A 23,789-nucleotide genomic window follows, 5' to 3' on the forward strand; every position below is an offset into this window, starting at 1 on the left:
GATATTAACATTAATGTGGCATAAAGCAAAATTTAGACATGGTAAATTAAATTTTAATAGAGTACTTTAAAGGAAACCTTAATTTCATAGGGTTTTTTAAACCAAAAATCCAATAGAAGATGGATTTTATAGGGAGGAATAAATTATGAATTTTTTATTCTTTGCTAACAGATTGAATAATTACTTTGGAATATCCTAATAAATTTTGAAAAAACAAACCATATTACCTATCATTAATAAACTAGCACCAATATTGTTTTATTCTTTAGATCACTGAAAAAAATCAATTTTTAATAAGTACCCTAAACATTGGACACAAAAATCTTGAATTATAAACTCAATTCACTTTATTACCTTTCACAAACCATTAATGCCTCTGAGGCATAAAATGACACTTCTCCTAGGAAGGTTGACTGGGTGAATTAGTTCTCCTACAAAGGCTGTGGATGTTAACGTCCTGTGACAAATGTTCAGTTTCAGCCCAGCTTGTTTTACCTACAGATGCTCCACTGATTAAAAAAAAAAAAATCAATTGGTACATTCCTGATTTTCAAAGCAAGTGCTATCAATTTCCTTCGGTAGGTTTTTAAAGTCTTAAATGGTATTTTAATACTGATATTTTTCCAAATCTAGAAATTGTAAAATGTTTATACTTCATTGAATGGAGGACACTGAGGCTCAGGGAAAGGGTCAAAGCATATAGATTGTATCATCTTTTTTCTTTCCAGATAGAGTTTGTTGAAACCTACTCTTATCTCTATAAAGAAGGGTTACCTTGGTAGGCATTTGTCCTTCCTCTAACCTCACAAAGATCCCAAGTTCTAGGATCTATTCTGTAGCTCTGTAGATGCCAAATGGAGAGTACAAATTTTATGGTCTCTAGGACTGTTTTTCTACCAAGGCATCTATCACTGTTCCTTGCCTGAGGAGTTCTTTCATGATAGCCACCAGAAGCTGACAGTGAAACAAAAAATCTGGGTATGAATATACAGTGGAAGGCTATCTGGTAGCATAACCAGTATGGGTCATTGACATTGGGCTTTCCCTCCTGGTAGATAGTCTATTCTGGGAGACCATTCACAGATTCAAAAAGATAGCTGAATGGTCTGAAGCATTGTTCTCATCAAGTGAGGATGAACTGTCCTTTTCTCACCTTAGAGATTTTTGTTCTACAGATTTGTTTTTCCTCATTAACCTGTCCATTCCAATCACTACTAGTTGGATGCTACCCCTCGTTGTCCTGGGAAACATGTCCTAATCAGTACGTATTGGAAAGCTATATTATTTGTTTTGTCTTCTGAAAACTTCATAGATGTTTTATTTTATCAATTAGTGTGAGTTCTTATTAGTTTTTGAGGGTAAAGGAGAGGTGGATTTTAACTGAGTCCTCAAATTATATAGGCATGCTTTATGTTAAATAGATGACATATTTATATATTCTAATTTTAAAAATTTACACATGCTACTTTTAGAATCTAACTGGTGTCATTTTCCCTCAAATGGTAATCTTTAAATTGCAGTCTCCTAAATGTGATGAGCTTTTCATCCCCGTTTTACACATTTTCTTCTCTCTTCCTACCTCCAGTATTTCATTCCCCACTCTTAGTATCCAACTACGAACCTTACTTCTTATTTCTTCAGAGCACAGTAGTGTCCAGAGAACTTCCACAGGACTGCACTATTGCACCAACAGCCTCCACCTGTGTCCATGAACTCGCCTGCCCTCCTGCAGGTGTGGGTGAACTGTTCTGCTCCCTTCCCCTCTCACCTGCTAAGGACTTTATCCTAATTTCTGTCTCCTGCTCCTCCATCATCAGATCTCCATTTTCTGGTGGGTCTTTTGCATCCACTTAGAAAAATTATGTATGTCCATAAACATATCAAAATCAATCAGTAAGCCAAACATGAGAAGAAAGAGGGAGGAAATGGAGTGGCAATTTGGGAAGGGTTAAATAAGTGAAATGTGCATGTAGGCTTCTACCATCTTGTACCTCATTAAGATGTATGACTACAATACACCAATAATTTTTTAAAAAAAATTTAAAAAGAAACATGCTATATTATCTCCCATCCTTAAAAATCTGTTCTCTCTCCACTTTCCATTTGACCTGCTGGCCCATTTCCCTGCTCTCATTTACAGCCTAACTCCTTGGAAAAGTTGACTCTACTCGGTGCTCCTGTGTTCTCATGAACGTGTTCCATTCGGGCACATGTCACCAGCTGTCCCGTGGAAATGCTCTTGCCAAGACCATTGGAGGCCCCACACTGCCCGTCCCATGTGTGATCTCATCTCTGTTCTCATCTGGCCCAAACCTACAGCCACTTTTAACACACTTGAGCTCCTCCTTTTGAAACCTTGTTTCCAGTTGGCCACTAGAATACCTCTCTGTGTGTGTGTGTGTGTGCGTGTGTGTGTGTGTGTGTGGTTGTTTGGGGGGATTATTTGCATGTTTATTTTTTTTTACCTCATTTCTTCTCTTTTTCACTAGTCTTCCCTTATTTTCCTGACCTCTAATGACCTAGAAGCATAGAATTGTTTTAGGGTTTACTTCTTGGACCTCTTCTTTTCTCTGTCTATACTCACAACTCTTCTAGCTTCTTTAAGAGCTCTCTCTGTCCTTGACAATTTCCAAGCATATGTCTAACTTTGACCTTTCCCAGAGCTCCAGAATTATATATGCTAAAGATTCCCCTTCCACCCTGCTCAGCACTCCTTAGTTTACTCTGTTTTTATCCACAATCCTGTGACCATCAAACATGTGTTATCTTTATTTGTATTTTGTTTTTCTTTCCATAATGGAAGCAAAGTGAGAAAGTGGCATTGTCTGTTTTGTTGAGTTTTTCTACTGCATGCTTAGGACAGTGCCTTGCTCCCAGAACATACCTGCTACATGGTGAACTAAAGGAAGAACAGAAAATGTGGACTGGAGTCCTGTCGCATAATGTTAGCATCTAATATGATGTATCTCCATCAGACCTACATGAATTAGTCTTGCTTTTATGATGTTCTTTCTCATCTATAGCTTAGTACTTAACTGTTTTCTTATTATCAAAAGACGGTCTGTTTTGCTGTTTTTGTTCCCTTTTATCTCTTCATAAAGAGAAAAAGATTTCATAAGTATTTGGGGTCAGCTAGTCATGGGCCATTGATTTAGTCTGAGGTTTCTCCAGAGTGAAGATGACCTGGCTGAGAAGAGAAGGAGCAACGAGATATTGCGCCAGGCCATCGAGACCTACCAAGAGGTGGCCGGCCTGCCTGACGTCCCCACAGACCTGGTGAAGCTGAGTCTGAAGCGGCGGTCAGAACGGCAGCAATTTCTAGGTGCGACACAGTACCAGTTGATTCAGTGGGAAATAGCATGCTCTGTCTTGAAGCGCCTGATGGCTGTGTACACTCTTAGAGATAAGTGACATGTGGGAGGACACCTGAGTTGTATCGTTGGTTTCAAATAATTATCTCTCTTGGACTGACCCATCTCTAAAAGTAACAGAGCAATCCCACCTCTACAGTTAAAAGATGATGATGGCACTTTTATACCTACCTTTCCTTCCACCATGTCCAAGGTGAGGTGCACAGAATAGGGAACCATCGCAGGAAGATGTCTGCAAGCAAGAGCTCCCCCATGTTGCCAGATTCTTTTCTTTCTTACAGATTCCTGCAGATTGAAATAACTACAAGAATACTTTTTACAGAGCACCATTAGGAATTCCAGGCACTTCAAACATTTTACATGTAAAATTTGAACCTGTACCAATATATAAATATACATACATATAATACATATACATATGTGTGTATATATATATTTATATCTGTATTTGTGTATATATGTATATGTATACACATATACGTGTGTGTGTGTGTGTGTGTGTGTGTGTGTGTGTGTGTGTGTGTTATGATGCTAGGATTTGACTTCAGGAGCATTCTCTCTGAGCTACACCCCTAGCCTGACTTATTTACTTAGAAATAGGCTCTTACTATGTTACTGACACTGGCCTCAAACCTATGTTCTTCCTGTTTCAGCTCCCACGTACTGGGACTACGGGTGTGCACCACCACACCTAGCTAGAAAATCCTTTTTAAATCACAAAGCAAATTTTCAGTCATTTTGGAAAGAGCAATATAAAGTATGCTGTCAGCTGACCTGGGTTCCCAGTGCAAAGGCAAGGAAGCCTCACTGTAAACGAACTTCCTTTTAGCCAGGCTTGTGATTCTCCTTCTCTGACATGACACTGCCGAGGTGGGCACCCAGCTGGCTGCACAGTTCCAGAGGTGGATCCTCAGTGTCACTGAGAGATGCTCAAGTAATAGTCCAGGCCCAGCTGACCCTTGTATTAGTTCTCTGGGAAATGAAATAAGTGGCAGTTGTGTCACTTTTACAGGTGACCAAAATTATAATAGAAGTGAGTCCAAGTGGTGACTAAAACCCACGAGGAAGGATCAGTTAGACTCACAGGCATAAAGACCAACGTGGGGGAAGGAAAAGGTGTATCACAAAGACAAGACAGAAAGGCTAGGCTGGACTCAAGGGCTCAATAGAGGTGCTTGCCTCAATTCTAAGTTCCTATTCCTGAATTGTCCCTCAGCCTCCACCTCCCCTGTGGTGCTGTTAGCACCTACTGATTCTGACTTCAAAATATTAATATTTTGTTCATTGTGAATTTAACATTCGTTTTTTTTTTTCTTAAAGGATACATTAAGGGCTAGGAATATAGCTCAGTGATAGTGCTTGCTTACCATGTACAAGTCCCTGGGTTTGATCCCCAGACTGTAGTTAGAAAGAAAGAAAGAAAGAAAGAAAGAAAGAAAGAAAGAAAGAAAGAAAGAAAGAAAGAAAGAAAGAAAGAGGAAGGGAAGGAAGGAAGGAAGGAAGGAAAGGAAAAGAGGCACTAAAATATCGATCAACTTAGAATTATGGAGTTTTGGTTCCATCTTGAACTTTGTACCATGTGTCTCACTTGCCCCACCTTATTCTGGCCTTCAGACGAAGGCTGCCTATGAAAAAAATCTTACCCTCTTCCACAACGGGCCTTCTGAATGTGAACATGGTCCTTCCCTCTGAATAAAAAGGAAGTATGTTCATTTGAACAGGCTCTGATGCAAAGATGGTAATGCCAACTGCAGGGTGGTGAAGTAAAGCAGGGTCCAGGACACAGAGTGCAAGGCACCAGCTGCAGATGGTCGCTCTGGGGTTTTTATCAGGTTAATAGGAAGAATTAAGAATCAGAAGAAAAATATGAGTTTGGGTGGGCAAGTACGGTGGAGGAAGAGTAGGAAACAGTAGACCAAGATTTGTAAGCAAGGAAATGATTGGCTGAGTACATGGGTTCAGCACTGGCCATCAAGGGGCCACTGGCCTTGGGATGAGGTAGAAATGTTTTAGAACAGAAACTTGGCTCATGAAGTGGACAGTTTAGCTTATTGATAGTCCTGCCACACTTTTAGCTCATAGTCAGTGTGTGGGAAACTAAGTCCTTTAGGTAATGATTTTTTTCATCTATAGTACTCTCATTTAGCACATATTCTCTTACACTTGTTTTCCCAGCTGTGACAAGAAACAATGACAATTGACCCCAAACATTTAAAATTTCCATTCCAACAGCCTTTACTTTCAGTAAATTGATGCTGGAGTTTACAAGATTCCTGCAGTGCATGTATCCTCTTGTCCACCAGAGGGTCCCATAATACTGGGTGATGTATCCTTTGCTGCACACAGTACCTAGAGTGTAGTATACTTTTCACTGGAAATGGTGTCAGCAATAAAGTCCTGTCCTCTATAGCTCTGGGCCTTTACAAGTTCCATACAGGGTGCTTGACCCTGAAATTAATTCTGTTTCTTTTTGTCTACCCTCTATCTATAATTTTAAAATTAATAAACAAAAATGTCTCAGCAAAATATTTTTTAAAAAAACTAGTCACTAAAACTTCCTCCAGAGGGAATTTAAGCCAGGCATGGTGGCACACACCTATAAAACAAGTACTAGGAGGCTGACACAGAGGGGTTACAGGTTCAAGGCAGCATACGGTAACTTTTCAACCTTCAGCCACTTAGCAAATCCCTGTTTCAAAATAAAAAATAAAAGGACTAGGGGTGTAGCTCAGAGGTAGAATGTACCTGGGTTCAATCCCCACTACCACATGCACACACAAAAAAGAGATGTAATGTAAAAAGGTAAATGTTGATGAATTTAGAAAATGAACATGTCTTTAAAATATCTCTTACCAATATTATATTTAGTATGTACTTACGCCATTTATTAATACCATTGCAACAACATCATGAAATCTGGCTAGATACTTCATAAACAATATACAAAATTGGATTTAAGTTGGTTTTCAGTTCTTATTGAATAATTTCTCATGGTTTGTGTTCTTAGTACAAAGGTATACATAATCTTTTTATTTCTACTGGGTTTTTTTCTTACCCCCAATCAGGTCACATGAGAGGTTCCCTGCTTACCCTACAAAGGTTAGTTCAGCTGTTTCCCAGTGACACTTCCTTAAAGAATGACCTCGGCGTGGGATACCTTTTGATAGGTGATAATGACAATGCCAAGAAGGTGTATGAAGAGGTAGGAAGAGCTTCTGTTAATTATGACAAATTATCTTGAATGTCAAGGTCTATGCTATAGGCAACTTACATGTACTATGCCTAGTTTCTCATTGTGTTTAGTTTAAATTAAGTAAAATAGCCTGTAAGTATTAAAGTTGTTTTTTTTTTGTTTTTTTTTTTTTGTTTTTTGTTTTTTGTTTTTGTTTTTTTTTTTTTATGGTACTGGGGTTCCTGGAAACCATTCTACCTCTGGGCTACACTTCCAGACCTATTTTATATTTTTATTTGGAAACGGTCTTAAAGCCAGCAAGGCTGGCTTCGAACCTGCTCAATCCTCCTGTCTCTGCCTCCCAAGCACAGGGATTACAAGCATGCACCACCATGCTCAGCTAAAGTTGACACATTCTACGCTTTGTTTTCACATCGTATTTTTTTCTTGATACAAAGGGGTGTGTGTGTGTGTGTGTGTGTGTGTGTGTGTGTGTGGTGCTGGGGGTAGAACCCAGAGGCTTTCTACCTCCGGGCTATACTCCCGCCCTATTTTTTTATATTTTATTTGGAAACAGGGTCTCACAAAGTTGTTGAGAGCCTTACTAAGCAGCTGAGGCTGGCTTCGAACCTGCAAGATCCTCCTATCTCAGCCTCCCAAGTGTGGGGATTATAAAGGTGTGCCACCACGCCCAGCTTGAAACAAAGATTTTAAATTTTTACTTAACAATTGTTACATCAAAGCCATGAACTGTAATTATGATATTTTTGTAACTACCTTTCTTCCAGTCCATAGGCAGCCTTTGTGAAGGTGTTTGGTTTTTTTTTGTTTTGTTTTTTGTTTTGTTTTTTTGGTGGTGGTACTGGGGATGGAACCCTTCTTTCTACCTCCTGGCTACACTCCCAGACCTATTTTATATTTTATTTGGAAACGGGGTCTCTTAAACCAGCGAGGCTGGCTTCGAATCACGATTCTCCTGTTTCGGCCTCCCAAGCGTGGGGATTACAAGCGTGCGCCACCACGCCCAGCGTGAAGGTGTTCTTTGTGATAGGAAGAGGAACTCCACAGCTCTTGCAAATATAAAAACTATATATTTTTTATTTTTACACTATAATCCAGTCTAGAAGACTATAGAACGTGGGTCTTTCCAGCATATGGTGTAGATTCCTTGCTTTTCAGAAAGACGTTTTCAACCCTCTGGCAAGGCTGCCTTTGAAAGTATTTCTACCTTCTAATGGATATTTTGGTAGATATCCTCTAAGTCCCCAGCACCTATAAAGCCTAGAAAAGGGATTCCTTTAGACAATGAGGGAATTAATTTGGTACAAAGCAAACACGATACCAAATGAACGTTAGAGCTGGACAAAGCAAGTGCCTCTGCAGCAGAGGAGTGTGTTTCCTTGTGTTCTTTAACGTAGGCCTGTCCATCAGTGGTTTTCAAGGTAGCACAGTTTCTATCAATATGGAACTGCACCATGCTCATCAGTAGGATTCCTTCTATGCTTTTTTTTTAAATTCGGTCAAGTTTAGCAGTTTCACACACAGTCCACAGACCAGGTCTACTTAAAACAGCATTGTTTATTGCTGTTGATGCTTAGTTGAAAATCATTTAATTATGTAGCAATTGTATTTTTACCCTTATATGATTTTTTTATATTTTCTGAGAGAGCAGAAATAAGGCCTTTGGATTTAGGGCATCACTAATAACTATTCAGGGTAGATTGAGCCTACAGCATTGAAAACGTGTGCCATCTACCAAAGACCTGCTCTGAGCCATAATTCCACATGAGACATTCTATTTGTTAATGGCTAAAAACATGCCCATAGATCCCTGCCTTGAAGAGTTTGGTTAAGGAAATATGTTTCAGTGATTGAGGATCTCACAAATGTAAGAATTGTCAAGCTATGCAGGCATATTCATTATTCTACCACTATTAAAGACCACATAAATGAAACTATAAAAGTTCTTCCTGCCTCTTTTTCTCCCTCCTTCCTTCCTCTTGCCCTCTTTCCTTCCTTCTCTCCCTCCTTTCTTCTCTCCCCTCCCTTTTTTGTTTCCTTCTGTTCTTCACAGGATCCTTCTGTTTTCCTTCTCTCTTTTCTTCCCTTCTTGCATCCCTCACTCCCTTCCTTCCTTTCATCAAAAAAACCTCATCCAGTGCTAGATGGGTGCCAGGCACAATAAGAACAGCGCAGGATCTGAAAGCATGCCGTGTCTCTAGCCCACTGCGCACCTGTGCTTTCTCACGGTTTGAAAACTTTTCTTGGGTGTAGTCATCCTTGTGGCTGGCCCTAAGTCTCAGATACATGAAGCATGTTACTCCCCTTGAAAAAATAAACTTTACCTGCTCTTGCTTACACGTGTGAAATCATACTCTCATCTGATTGAGCACGATGGGATGCAGAAGGTCTAAAATAGAGCCATATTATCTAGCTGAGTGGGTTTCTTTTAAAAGAAACATTAATAGACTGGAAATGTGTGTGGAGTCTGCCTTTTCTCTTCCTCTCACTTCCAAGTTAATAAACTGTATCTAATGGCTTCTCTTTCCTTAACCAAAGTTTATCCTAATGTTTATGCCTCTGATAAATATAATTTTCAAATCTGTTATTGGAACTTAATATTTTTCTTTACATTGATTTTTATTCTTAATAAATTTACGAAAGTCATTGATAGTTCCCAGTCTGGGTTTTTTGTTATGTTTAGTTCTAACCGAGGGACAGGCATTATTTTGGGTTTATTTGTTTGTTAATGAGGATAGAATCCAGAGGCATTCTACCTCTGAGATTCACCCCCAGGCCTTTTTTGGATATTATATATATATATATATATATATTTTTTTTTTTTTTTTTTTTTGAACCAAGGTTTCACGAAGTTGCTGAGGCCGGCCTTGATGAACACCTAGTCTTCCTGTCTCAGCCTCCCAAATAATGGAATTACAGACATACACCACCACATCTGGCTTCCCAGTCTCTTCTATTGTCTTTTGTTTATAATTTAATAATATCCCCTTTGGTTATCCCTAACCCAGTCTCTCTTTTTACCCTATATCTCCTACGGCTTGAATGCCTTCCCCGATTTTCCCTTTCTCTCATGAACTCCTATTTATATCTAAATGCCTTTCAGACCTTGCATCCAGTCAAACTCATCCTAGAGTGAACGAGGTGCCCCTCCCCTACAGCCATGGCACACCCCCTGCCTATTTCTATAGCTACACTTGACATTTTGTGATGTCAGCTTGTAAAGCTGTCCCCTTTGCTTGACCAAAAGCCCCAAGTAAAGAGCGTATCTCGTTCATGCTTATACATCCAAAGCCTAGAAGAGGTCTGTGGATTCTAAAATGTCTTGTAAATTATTAACTTTGTTAATTACTTGATACGATGGCTGTGTGCCTACAGACAGCAAAAAATGTCATCTGCATTGCTGCGTGGCTATACTGGCAGAGTATGACCTGAGTCAACCTGGTGCATCCCAGGGGTGCGTGGTGTTGAGCTCCTGCGCCTCATGCAGCATGCAGACAGTGCTGTGGAAGATGCAACAGAGGCCAGGCCTGTGCTTTTGCAGATCTAGTTAGGGAGGAAAGTCCACCATGCAACATCCGGAAGTTCAGTTCAAAGTTCTTGAGAACTCTCTGTGGCCCAGGCTCAGGGGAAAAGCAAGGAGTGAAACAGACAAAACCCCTGGAGAATTTACATGTTAGTGGGGAAATAAAATATTATAGGCTAAATGGTGAGGAGTTCTATGAAGAAAAATCAGCCAGGATCCAGAAGTTAGAGGGTGACTGGTGATGGGGTAGGGTCAGAAGCTGGGTTCACTGAGATGGGATTTTGAGCAAGGGCTTCTTCATTCAGGTAAGGGGGTGAACCATCAGGATACCTGGAGGAAGAGTTTCAAGCTAGAGGAGGTCCGTGAGTGCAAAGGTCCTGAGGCAGGAGTATCTTTGGCTTGCTGTGAGCAGCAAGGAGTCCAACATGCCTCAGAGGGGCAGTGGCAGGGCAACAGTGGAAGCCAGAGAGAAACCCCTAGGAGGCCCTGGGGGTCCCAGGAACCAGGTCTTTCACTCTGGGTAAAATGGATCAGAGAAAGATGAGATCTGACCTAGGATTTAGTAAGTTTCTTCAGGGCCCCATGCAGAAAATGGACTGCAGGAGTGCCGGGATCAGCAGCTAGGAAGCTCCTCTATAAAGCTGGGAGAGGTGCTGGAGCCTGGACCAGGTGGCAGCAGGAAAGGAAGCAAGGCACTATGATCCTGAATCCACTTTGGAGGTTGTGTTGGCCAGATTTGCAAATGGAAGAGGTGCAGGACCTGATAGTAGTGAGCAGGAAAAGAGCAAGTAGAGGCAATGTGTGAGGGATGGGCTCGCCTGGACCTGGTGTTCCTTCCCACACACCTTGCTCCTTCTCCACACGGGCCTCATGGAGTCCGTGACCTCCCTTTTCCTACTCAAGTCAAGGGTTACAAGAAGAGTCAGGCCATGCATTTTTTTTTACACCCACCCAACTCAAACCCTCATTTTTCTCTTCTGCTCCATAAATTAGTTTGTCAAAGCAGCTTCACAAGTTGAATGTTGTTGTTTTAGTTTCTCTCCGCTAATAATTTAAAGGCATTTTCCACAATTTCATAATAAATGCATATTGTAATAAACAATTATATGATTTATATCAAACATCTACCTGGATTTCAGCACAGAATACTGGATTTGCTCACCAACTGTATTCTTAGTGATTAAAATAGTTGACCCACTCAAGAAATTTTGGTTGAATCAATGGGTCCTGATATGTTATGAATGCAAATCTAAATTTTCTCTTAATTAAGGCAATGGATAAGCATGCATATATATATACCAACCAACCAATGTGTAATCATTCAGAGTTGGCATTGAGCATTGCAAATTTAGAGCGGGTTTTTCTGTTCACTAAAAAAATGTTTTGAAATTATAAAATTAAAGCTATTTTGTTGATCTACCTTGTTAAGCAGTGCTTCAGCAGGTATGCCATTCGTTTGTTTCTGTATTCCTGAAGAAACAGTGTGTAAATATGAAAAGCAGACTGAGTGGAGAGGAAACAGGACCATTTAAGTTTAATGGCAGCCGTGAGACAAAGCGCTATGGTATTCCAAGCTATAACATCATAATCCAACCCAAGCAGAGCCAAACTAATTAAAGTGTGTTTTGACAGTCGTTTGTGAAATTTATGGTCTATCACAATAGCTTTTTGTTTTCTCTGAGTTTAGGTTCTGAATGTGACGCCTACCGATGGCTTCGCTAAAGTACATTATGGCTTCATCCTGAAGGCGCAGAACAAGATCGCCGAGAGCATTCCCTACTTAAAGGTGACTGCCATGGCTCCTCCTCCCTTTTCATCTTTTGACTCCTTTGCATCTCTTGGACACCCTTGATTATGCCTTGTGCATTGATTGGCATGCACTGCAGCTTTTCATTGCCAAAATATATTCTCTGTCCATTGACCAAGAAATACCAACCCTGTGAGCAGATACTGTTTGAAAAAAGACTTGATGAAGAAATCCCTAAAACAGAAGTAATTATAGCTTTTAGTGGCAAAGTGGACAGAAAATGTTGATACAGTGTTTTAAAACAAGGATAATGCATTAAATGTCATTTACAAGTTAATTACATATTGAGTTTACTTTGAAGAGAGCTCATGGGTACCCGTACGAAGTGAATTAGCAAATGCAGTCTGAATAAGTCAAACCCCCAAAAGGCTATCTAAGTAGCTCACAGTATTAAAATTAAAATATGCCATTATTTTTCTTACATATCTAATTAAATAATTGTGAATTCACCAGAATCACATTTGATCTAGTTCAGGAGCTCTCCAGCAAAGTTTCAGACGTGATGAGATATTTCATATGTACATTCTCTGCTATGGCAGCCACCAGCCACATGTGACCGCTACTCACCTAAACCATGGCTACTGTGACCGAGGAAGGGAATTTTCAATTTTACTTAATTTCAATTTAAATCACAATGTATGGGTAGCAACTACCATATTGAACATGTAGCTGATAGGATAGCTATAAACTATTTTTAAATTTCACTTTTACTTTTTATTTGTATTGGTATGTTATAGTTACACATCATAATAAGGTTCAGAGTGATAGAAACATACATGCACACAGCAATTGTATGTTTTCCTCTGGATTCCAACCTGCCTCTCCCTCTCCATACATACTGTTGAAATTGGTATTGATAATTTCATATTTGAAAATAGCATTATTTGGATTGTTTCCTTCATCAAGACTCCCCTCACCCACCCCCAAGCCCCCAGCAGTATATTCCACTTCTGTAGTCTCTTTCTTTCACATGACTTCAGAGATCCCACTGATTACATATAGCTTGGGTGTTTTATTTGACCAGCATAGTTCTATTAAGAACAAATCTAATTGCTTGCCTGTTTTGAGAATCTGAACAATTTGTACAGTCATGCAGATTTCTAGTTTCTGTTGAATAGTCATATCTGGTCCACAACCCTGGGATACAGAACTGAATGGTAGTGTTCCAGTAAGAAGACCTGTGCCCCTGGGGGAATCACAGGGCCTCTGTCAACCTTTACATTTCTTGCTAGGGTCCAGATTGGTTTTCTCTGATTTAAAGTGTTCTTCTTACATTTCCTTTGACCTAGCAGAACCCAATAGTACTCACCCAGCTTCTAAGACACCAGGGTGGGAAGTTCACAAGAATATCTGAGTGTCCATCAGCCCACCACATTACTTGCTACTTTCCAATATCATACAAATAAAATTTATTTCTACCAAAGGATAATGAACTTCTTGTGGAGAGACCTCAAAGACACAGATTTTTAGAAAAGACGTTCTTGGCATTTAAATGTTTTTGACATTTGTCCTTTGGCTTTTTCTAAATGCATTCTTTGGCTTTAATACTTTCCCTTCTCCTCTATCTTTGAAACATGAATCTCAATTTTAGTTCTTTTGTGGGAGATGGAACTAGTCGGCTACATTTTTTAGAGTAGGAATTATTTTATAAAAATTCCATATCTCAAAATTCAAACTGGCTTTAATTCTTGCAGGTTTCATTAAAGCTCTGTTATAAAGCCATGACACATTTGTTTTGAGTAGAAAGAAATATCACTTCCTGCTGGGCTGCCATCACCCCAGACATGAGCAATTAAACATTTTGGTTTAGGAATAAAAAGACTCGAGATGGCATATGGTCCAATTTGGAGAGCAAAATAAATGTGAGAAAGACCCAGCCACAGATATTATTTGGAATATTGAAATATGATTGCTCCCACATGGAAGGTACTAATTTTATAGGCTATTTCACAATTAATTATGTTACCTGGTAAATTAAGCCTTATGACTTCCTTTTACTTTTGCACTGTAAACATTGGCCAGTAACCTTAATGCCAGATTTTAACACTGACATGCATTTTTTGGATTCTTCTACTTTCCAGTGATATAACATATTTCATATGTAGGAAAATCTATGTAAATCAAGGAACAAAATCTGGTGTTTAATTTTGTCATAATCATTAACGCTGTCTTTTCTATAGGAAGGACTAGAATCTGGGGAACCTGGCACTGATGATGGGCGATTTTATTTCCACCTTGGGGATGCCATGCAGAGGGTTGGGAACAAAGAGGTAATGGGTTTGTGACTTCTTGTTCTATTTATCAGAGGAGAGACTGTGTAGGGGCGGTTTTTTCTAGGAGAAAGTTACAATTGAGAAAACATTTTAAGCATAAACTTTTGAAGGCAGCCACTTAACTGTTTAGCTACTTAACTATGTTTGAAGCAACTCCCCAACTCTGGTTTAATCTTGAAAGGACTTTCTGGATTTGGCTTTTTGATTGCTTTAAAACAATGAGCTAAGTAATCATAATCACAGGCTTTAAATCAATGTGTGCATGTGTATATGTGTGTGTGTATCAATGTATTTATGTGTGTGTCTGTGAGTGTGTAGAGAAATACATGTTGCCTTGGAAAAATATCATAAAATTATGAAAAGTTGGGCATGGTGGTGCCCAACTCAGTACTTGGGAGGCAGAGACAGGAAGATCGCAGGTTTGAGGATGGCCTCAGCAAGTATTATGACTCTCATCAACCTAGTGAGACTCTGTTTCCAAATAAAAATAAAATAGGGCTGGAGGTATAGCTCAGAGGTAGAATGCCTCTAGATTTAATCCCCAGTATCACAAAATAAATTATGAAATGTTTTATAAAATTCTGAAATTTATTAAATTTTAAAAAAATATATCTTTACAGCTTGCCTAGATTATTTTTTGTTTTATTTTAGAATTTTTAAAGTAGCTATATTTAGCAAGTCTTTGATCTACTAATCCCTAAGTACATTGATCCTAATAGTTAATTGGTTGTTAATTACCTTCTGAAATATTTTACATTGAGATAAAATAAACATTTGTAGCTAGAGTAATGACAGGTATGCACATACACACATGCGCATGCACAAATGTAACTAAAACAAGTTATATATTTTCTTTGTGATTATAATTTTTTTCTGAGTATAGTCATCACCTTCTGCAAATATAATCATGAAAGATACTATAAATTTCAAACACCTCTGGTGAAGAAGAAAATTGCGAAGATCACCTCTCCCACTATGCAGGATTGCAAGGGTTCTAGGCTAGGCTGTCCTCAGAATGAAATAATAAAATGAGACACTGGATCTTTGTAATTATTACATTCCATACATGCATTAAGGTGTCATCTAAGGATAACACAGCTTCAGATTGCTAAAATTAATAAGAACACAGGACCCTCTGAACAACTGAGGACTCAGAGGAACAGGGGGTTTCCTGACAGGATAATTGCCTGTTAGAGACATGAACAAATTTGGGGTAATAGAGGCTTGAGTAATTGGTGCTATTTTCTTTATACAACTCTATTAATCCATACCTTTCCCCTTCTGACCTACCAGTCAAGTAAAATTGAATGAGACATAAGAAGTGAAGAGAAAGAAAGAAGAAAAAAATTGTTTAATAATTATTTTTGTGTTTGTTCATTCTTTTAAATGTTAAATGGTTGTTACCTTCTTTGAATGAAAAATAAAAAATATTGTGCTACAGTATCTAACATTGGAAAATGTTCAGAAATATAATTGTGACTAATTATTTTATCTAAAAATGTTTCAAGGTCTAGGGCTTGACAGAAAAAAAAAAAAGAAGTCTGTGATGTATCTCACATCTTAGATGAAAACAGTCTCTATTTCAAGGACAAACCACTTGTTAAGGGCTTGGTATTTGAACAAATGGGACTATTCTAACAGCTTAATTTTCATTACTATGCAAAGGAAAGCACAGTTCATGAATTTAAAAAGTTCACAAAGACTCCTTCTTGCAGGAGAAAAGAAAGGAGCCTTAGCAAATCTATCATGCATTCCTGATATTAGGTGTTGAATCTGAATCTCTGAGCTTGCGTATCTGGAAGCAGCCACCTTCATGTTTTCTTACGTGAAGCTCTGCTCAGCTCTGAAAGACTACTGACACATGAGACGCAAACCCATAGCCTCATTTCAGGGAAAAGTTTCCTAACAATGTGCAGGAAAGGGAGAAAGACAAACCATGACAGCTGAGCTGCAAGGGATCCTAGTATTTCCATAGCTTCCAAACCTACATCCCCATCTAGTCTCATTTTCTCAGTCCAGATTCTTATGTCTAATGTCCTCTTGATGTCACCACAGGGATGCCACAGAGATAACTCACTTGTCTTCCTCTTGGCTGTTTTCCCCCTAGCTTCCATCTCTTATGCCATGATACTGCCAATCCCCCCAAGATCAAGATTTGAGTCTACTTCAGCCCATCCTTCCTTCACCCCAGTCTAGTTGGGGCCAGATCTGAAGATCTGGCTTCCTGGGCCCTTTGGCAGCTGCCTCATCCTCCCTCCTGCTTATGAGGTATTCATTCCACTCTGTCATGTGCTAGTCCAAGAAGGACTGCAAAGACTAGGCTGTTGTTTCTTGTTTTGATCTTACTTTCTTCTAGGCCATGCTATGCTCGAAATTTCTTTGGTATAAAATCAAATAAAATCCTATTTGCATGCAGTGGCACTTAGAATCATCTGCATGCAGGAAAGGTGTGCCCAGCTGTTCTCTCCAAAGGTGTCTCCCAATCCCCAAGGTTCAGCAAAAACAGGCAGAACAGGCTCCAGCTGAGCTGCCATGACAGATGTGGCCTAGGCTTTTCTTTCTGAGTATGTGTGTGTATGCACACAAACACAAGAGTACAAAAACCATGTGCAGAATAATTTGACCAAAGTAGAGCCAACATTGATGTACAACACATTTAAGAAGGTGACCAGATGCTTTTGCTGTCTATTTTAGTATTTCTGATTAGATTAATAAAATACTGCATAAGATGAGAAATAGTAAGGAGGAAATTTTTAGAGATTTCTAACTTGATCATAAGTTTTCTAGTAATTTTATTGTAAAGTAGATTAGGTGAGTTTTAAAAAAATCTAGCAGAATTCACTGGATCCACCAGATAACATACCCATGAAAGTAATTTTTTAATTCCTAATATATAATTTTCATGATTTTGTTTTCCCTGAAAGTTAAAGGATAGATAAGTACAAAATGAAGAGTCCTGTATGATGCAGTAGTGCTTACTCTGGGTATGAGAGCAGACTTTACAGATAGTTTAAATATGCTAGTATTAGTGAAGAGACTTTTTTCAGATATCCAGCATGCTAAGGACTGAAAATCTAACAATAGGCTTCTGAACTGGAGCTAAACTCTTTGCTGTTTCAGTTTTACTATAATTACTTCATTTTTATTATACAGTCAATATGCTTAATTCTTAATTGCTTCTGAACTGGAGCTAAACTCTTTGCTGTTTCAGTTTTACTATAATTACTTCATTTTTATTATACAGTCAATATGCTTAATTCTTAAAACAAGGCAAAATGTAATGGATTGTCAGATCAAACTTTCCCAAATGCTATCTGTTGTAATTAATATTGTTGTTCATTTTAATACCAAAAGGTTTAGAAAATAAAAACCTACACTCAAATTGGACAAAACCACAATAGTCAAATTAATTCCAAAAGTGAATGATATTTCTTTTTCTCTTATTTTTTTCTTTTTTGGTTCTAGGCTTGAACCCAGGGACATTCTACCTCTGAGCTACACCTCCAGCTTTATTTATTTATTTATTTATTTATTTATTTATTTATTTATTTATTTATTGTGGTACTTGGGATGGAACCGAGGAGCATTCTACCTCCGAGCTACACCCCTCACTGATTGTAAAGGGCCTCACTAAGTAGCTAAGGCTGTCCAAGAACTCAGATCCTCCTGTCTCAGCCTCCAAAATGCCCTTTTTATTTTTTGAAACAGGGTCTTGCTAAGTTAGTGAGTCTTGTTAAGTTGCTGAAGCTAGTCTGGAATCTGTGATCCTCCTGTCTCAGCCTCAAAAGTACTGGGATTACAATGTGCAAAGAAGATATTCAGGTTGATAGTAAATATTAGTCTTTAACAATCAGAACATAGATTTGAAATCACTCTTCAGAAGCAATCAATATATTGGATTTGTACTATGCAACGGGTACTATTCAGTGCACCTCTAGGCAAACCTTCCACGCCAAATACAATGGGGCAGGCAGCACGGGGGAGGGGCTTGGGAACATATGTTGGGCATCATTTGGAGGAGCCATATGGAGCAATAAACTCTGCAGCCAGCTGTCCCTGAAAAGGCTAGTCTTCTTGGAGGCCAGTTGTATCAAGTTACAGCCAGCTTATAGCCACAAATGGTGTCCCTTATGGCAGAAAAAAAGATATTTATTAAGACAAAGTTCTCTTTTTTAAAAAAAAAGTTTAATACAGGCTATCTCTGTATTTATTGCCAACTCTGAATAATATTTCCTTCTTGTTTACTTAATTCAGTGGAGAGGTTATTCTGTCACCTTGGAGTAGCCTTCTTAAATGTGGACATGAAAGAAAGTACATGTGAAAAGAAATTTGTCTTACTATTTCAATCCAGTAACTAAATATTTTGAAGAAAGCATGAAAATTGTAATCTATTCCTTTTAAGTGAAACTTGGAAACTGCAAAATGAGAGCTAAAATACCAACAGTCTCCTTTGGTATCGTAAGTTATTTATCTATTCAGCAAGTTCTCTACAGTGCTAGATACAAGGGGAGAGAGGACTACAATCACCAGTATTGACAGAGCTTACAGTGTAAGAATTAAAACAAAACATATGTGTCCACTTATATTAATAGGAGATCTTCAGAAACACACTGAAACAATAGTATTGTCACCAGATTTCACCGTATTTGGGTACCTGAAGGCAAGCTTTTTATTTAAATATTTCAAAGTACAGATAGTGTAAAAGCCATTTACATTTAGTAGAAACCGTACCCTGAATTTTGATCTTTTTCAAGGTGAAGGATATATAACACAACGCTCTTTTGATGCTGGACAGTGACAAGCTGTAGCTCTCAGTCAGCCCCTTGATTACAGGGAACAGTGAGACTCTACAGTGTGTAATGCCACCAAGCAGAGATGCTAGGTGGGTGGATTCAACCATTGTCCACGTAGGATATTTTCAGTTTACAATGAGTTTATTAGCACATAAACCCCATCATAAGAATAGGGGCATATATAAAACTTACTTTCATCATTTTATTTGTTTATTTTGAGGCAAAGTCTCTCTACGTTGCCCAGGCTGGTCTCAAACTCCTGGGCTCACTCCATCTTCCCACTGGGGTTTCCTGAGCAGCTGGGACTACAGGCACATGCCACAGTGCCTACTTTAAAAATACTTTATTTTTAACATGTTTAATTTTGAAATTAACTAAAATGTGTCATTCAAAGAGTAGTATGGAGCGCAGTCTTTTTGTTCTTCCAGGCATACAAGTGGTATGAGCTGGGGCACAAGAGAGGACATTTTGCATCTGTCTGGCAGCGCTCACTCTACAATGTAAATGGACTGAAAGCCCAGCCATGGTGGACCCCCAGGGAAACAGGCTACACAGAATTGGTAAAGGTGAGTATCACCTTGGACATCATCCTCACCTAATCTGTTTCCTACTTGAAGTCAGAATGTCAGGGAGAAGAAAGATTTTATTTCTAGTGATATTTGCAAAATAGTAGTGGGAAAAGAATCTTTTACCTAATGGTAAAAGTGGCATTTTAGATGATGAAGGGAATTTTTCTAGAGTAGAAGTTCTCAATTTTTTCAGCCTCAAGAGATCCTTATTCTCCAAAATATTGTTGAAAATCCCATAAAATTTTTGTGTAAGTGGCTTATATCTACCCATGTAATCATTAGAAATTAAGACTGTGGAATATGTAGACAATGGAATTTTACTCAGCCATAAAGAAAAACACAATTACATCATTTACAGGGAAATGGATGGAACTGGAGGACATTATGCTAAGTGAGATTAGTCAGTCACAAAAAATAAGAAATCAGATGTTTTCTCTAATATGCAAAAGCTAGGGAGAAATGGGTAACAGGAAGAACTCTAGAGGAACAAGGAGATCCTATAGAGGAGCAAATAAAGTGACCTAACTGAGGGGATGGGAGGGGGAAGAAGGAAACTCTCTAAAGCACACGATGTACTTGAACAAACATATCAAAGTCAATCACTAAGCCAAGCATGGGAAGGAGGGATGGGGAGGGAATGGGGTGGGGATTGGGTAAGGGCTAATTGGTGACATGTGCCTGTATGTCTCCACAAGTCTTTTATCCTATTAAGATGTATGACTACAATGAACCAACAAAAGAATTAAAATGAAGGCATATGCATGGCCAACAGATATATGAAAAGATGCTCAACAACACTATCAGTGAATGCAAATTTTAAAAAATTAAGACTGAAAGAAATTTTTATTTTATGTATGAATTCTTTATGAATAATAACTTCATTACATGTCAACAGAAATTAGCTTTTTTTTTTAGTTACTGAGGATAAGACCCAGGGGCCTTCTACCTCTGGGATACCCTCTTAGCCCTATTTTCTTTTTTATTTGGAAACAGAATCTTGCTAAGTTGCTGAGGCTGGCCTCAAATGAATCTGAAATCTTCTTGTCTCAGCCTCCCAAGCACTGGGATTACATGTGTGCCACACCATGCCCAGCTAATATGAATAACTTTTATAAAATAATTATATATTTAAAACAAAATATATTGAGAAGATTGGGATTGCTTTATATTTTTAAAAATCTTTTTAATGACTGGTTTTATAGAAGACAGGTGTATTCTCATGTCTGCCTCACATGTACACACCACTGGACAGTGATATTGTACAGTATGTGGCTTCTAGAAACTACTGTGTGTGCGTGAACAAACATGAAAAGGGCAAGAAGCACATTTGCATTATTAAGAAAGTAGTTTTATACTTTGACCCCCTTGAAGGGTCTAGAGAACTCCCTGGTGTCCCTGAACCACACTTTGAGAACCACTGGTTCTGAAGCTGTGGAAAGAAAGTAGTCACAAGAATTTTTAGAAAACATTGTGACAGATAAGTAGAAGAGGGAAACTAAAGTTATTCTAACAACTTATAAACTTATAGGTTTTAGATAGGGAGATTAAACCTGACCTTCTATATTATGATTTGAGTAGGGGTGTGGTCAGTTCACTTTTGCTTTGGTAAGCCCATTCTTCCTAGACACCTTAGTAAAATAGGAGTCATGGCTAATTTACTCATAGTTTCAATTATTTTTTTACTCAGACTGTAGAAGTGTCAAGGATCATAAGGGTTAGATGGGCTTCTGTGTACTGCCATTTATACATGGGTGACAGAAGACAGTATACTGTTGTTTTCAGACAATTGATATCACATGTGAAGGAAGCAGGGAGGAAAAAACAGGAGTGATGGAATACTGATAATTCTAGGATCCAGGTGATGGATATGTAGAGGTTTGCTATACTATTCTTTCTTTCTACCGTTGAGTGTGTATTTAATTTTTTATAATTGTTTATGAAAGAATATCTTGAATAAAATGTTTCTTTAATACTTATAATATTTCAATCATTAATTTGGTCTATTTGAGAAAAAATAGGTTTCAATGTGTTTACATTAAATAGGCCTTACTTGACTGCTCATTTTGTCTTTGATTATGAAAGCATATTTATAATCATTGCACCCCAGTGTAGAGTACGGTGCTATCACCTAGGCTTTGAACACCATAGTATGGCGACCGTGTGTTAATTTGTGTTAATTTTAAGAGGTTCCATATCCAAAGCAGAACTAGTATAGGAACATCTTCCTTGATACATGTGCTGCACTTAGCACTATTGGTGATTTTTTTCCTTTGTAAAATTCCAACTTACTTCAGATTGCATCACAGTGAGAGCTCTGGATTCTCCTCTATTATTTTTTTCCAGGTCTCTTTGTGAGTTTACTTTCCTGCTGTAGCTTTTAGGATGCTTTCAAGTTCAAGTAACAGAAAAAAAATCAGACTTGTTTTAACAACAAAGAACTTTATTAATTCGTGTAACTGAAAGCCAAACAATAGAGTATACTTCAGAAAGAGTAGTATCAGGGGGAAGATTTTTTCAGCTTGTTGGCCAGCTTTTTTCCTGTGCTGCCTCACAGAAAGATGCTGCCAAAAGCCCTTATATTGGAGGGTTGAAAGGAGTTCTAAAGCTCCATAGCATTGTTGAGTCACCACACCAGCTGTCAATGGTCTCCTAGAAACCTCCTGGGAGACCCTTTCCTATTGACATTAACCATACCCTATGGGCACTCACGGTAAGAAGGGAATCTCAAGCACTGAGTATCTGGCAGCAGTCTTTCAGGAGGAAAAGGACAGTACTTTTTTCTCACCCTGAAAACAGTAATCTTTCCTGCAATCTGGCTGAGCTGATTTAAGTCATATACCCACTCTGGGTCTGTTTCTAGCAAGGGGCAATGAGATAATTCTCAAGCCAACAGGTCATCTCTTGGTAGTCAAGAAAGCGTAAGGGTCTTCTAAATTGAAAGGCTTATCTGGGGGCAAGGAGGAAGGTAATGGACACCCAGAGTGAGAGGTTGGTTAGGAAAGGAAAGGGAAATGGTGGAAATTGGCAACCTACATTATCAGGATCCTTCCTGCTTACACAAACGTTGTTCTATGCTTTCTTTTTTCTATTTTTTGTCATTCATTTTCTAAAAAAAAAAAAAAATGCCCACTATTATTCATCTGCTGTGAAACTTTTCACTAAAACTATGCTACCCAAGTAGGATTCTCACTCTGTATTTTATCTCAGCTGTATAGAAACATTAGCATTTAATGTGAAAATGAATTTACCATGTAAACTCCTGGCTAGTACTCCTTTCTAGCATGGCAGTTTGGGTCAGTATCTTAATTCATTTGGAATTCTATTTTAAAAATGCCATTACCTGGGTAACTTACAAACAACAAGTATTTATTTCTGTAGATTATAGAGGCTGGAAAGTCTAAGATCATGGTGCCAGTAGATGTAATGTTTGGTGATGGCTTACTTCCTGTTTCAGAAATGGTGTCTTCTCACTGTCTTCACATGGTAAAGAACAGAGGCAGGTCTATGCATACTATTATAATTAATATTAGGCTAAATTAGATTGATTTGATTGAAGATACTACTAGTTCCAGTGCCTTGGAAAGTTCTGAAGAAAACAACTTGAAAAAATACAGTAAAAGAAACAAGGGAATTATGCACTAGTAAATATCTAGTTGTTATAATGGAAGAATGTGGTAGAAAAAGAGAAGAACAAAAAAGAAGACATAACATATAAAAATAAATAGCAAAATGGCAGAGTTTATCTGCAATCATATTAAATTCAAATGGATCAAATATTCCAATCAAAATGACAGGATAGGGTTTTTTTTAAGTAACTGAACTATATATTGCATAAAGACACACTGCAGTCAAAGACATATATAGGCTGGAAGTAAAAGGATGGGAAAAGACAACCCATGCAAACAGTAACCAAAAAGGAACTGAAGTGGCTATTCCAATATCAGACAAAATGCACTTTAAGATGAGAAGTGTCATGGGTGACAAAGAGTGACATTTCAATCATCAAAAGGCCAAACCACCAGGAAAATATGCACTTATAAACATATTTGTGTAATTAACAACAAAAAACAAAATATATGACATAAAAACTGATAAAATTTGAGCCAGGCTGGTGGTGTACACTTGTAATCCCAGTACTTGGGAGGCTGAGACAGGAGGATCACAGTTTTGAAGCTAGCCTCAGCTACTTAGTGAGGCCCTCTGCAACTTTATGAGACCCTATTTAAAATTAAAAAATAAAAAATAGGGTTAGGGGTATAC

General features: G+C 38.3%; 1 protein-coding gene across 4 annotated transcripts in view; it reads left to right on the plus strand.

Moving 5' to 3' along the window:
* The window catches only part of ASPH (aspartate beta-hydroxylase), a gene marked incomplete at both ends in the record, with an annotated part of 234,514 nt that overhangs the window by 170,088 nt on the left and 40,637 nt on the right, over nt 1–23,789 (plus strand). For all 4 annotated transcript variants that reach the window (XM_080693660.1, XM_080693661.1, XM_080693662.1 and 1 more), the window contains 5 exons: nt 3,172–3,322; nt 6,437–6,573; nt 11,775–11,873; nt 14,075–14,164; nt 19,389–19,526. In XM_080693660.1, coding sequence (XP_080549786.1) covers nt 3,172–3,322; nt 6,437–6,573; nt 11,775–11,873; nt 14,075–14,164; nt 19,389–19,526 — 615 coding nt within the window. The remainder of the gene's footprint in view (nt 1–3,171; nt 3,323–6,436; nt 6,574–11,774; nt 11,874–14,074; nt 14,165–19,388; nt 19,527–23,789) is intronic.

The sequence above is a fragment of the Muscardinus avellanarius genome (assembly GCF_963383645.1).
Source record: "Muscardinus avellanarius genome assembly, chromosome: 4".
Lineage (NCBI taxonomy): Eukaryota > Metazoa > Chordata > Mammalia > Rodentia > Gliridae > Muscardinus > Muscardinus avellanarius.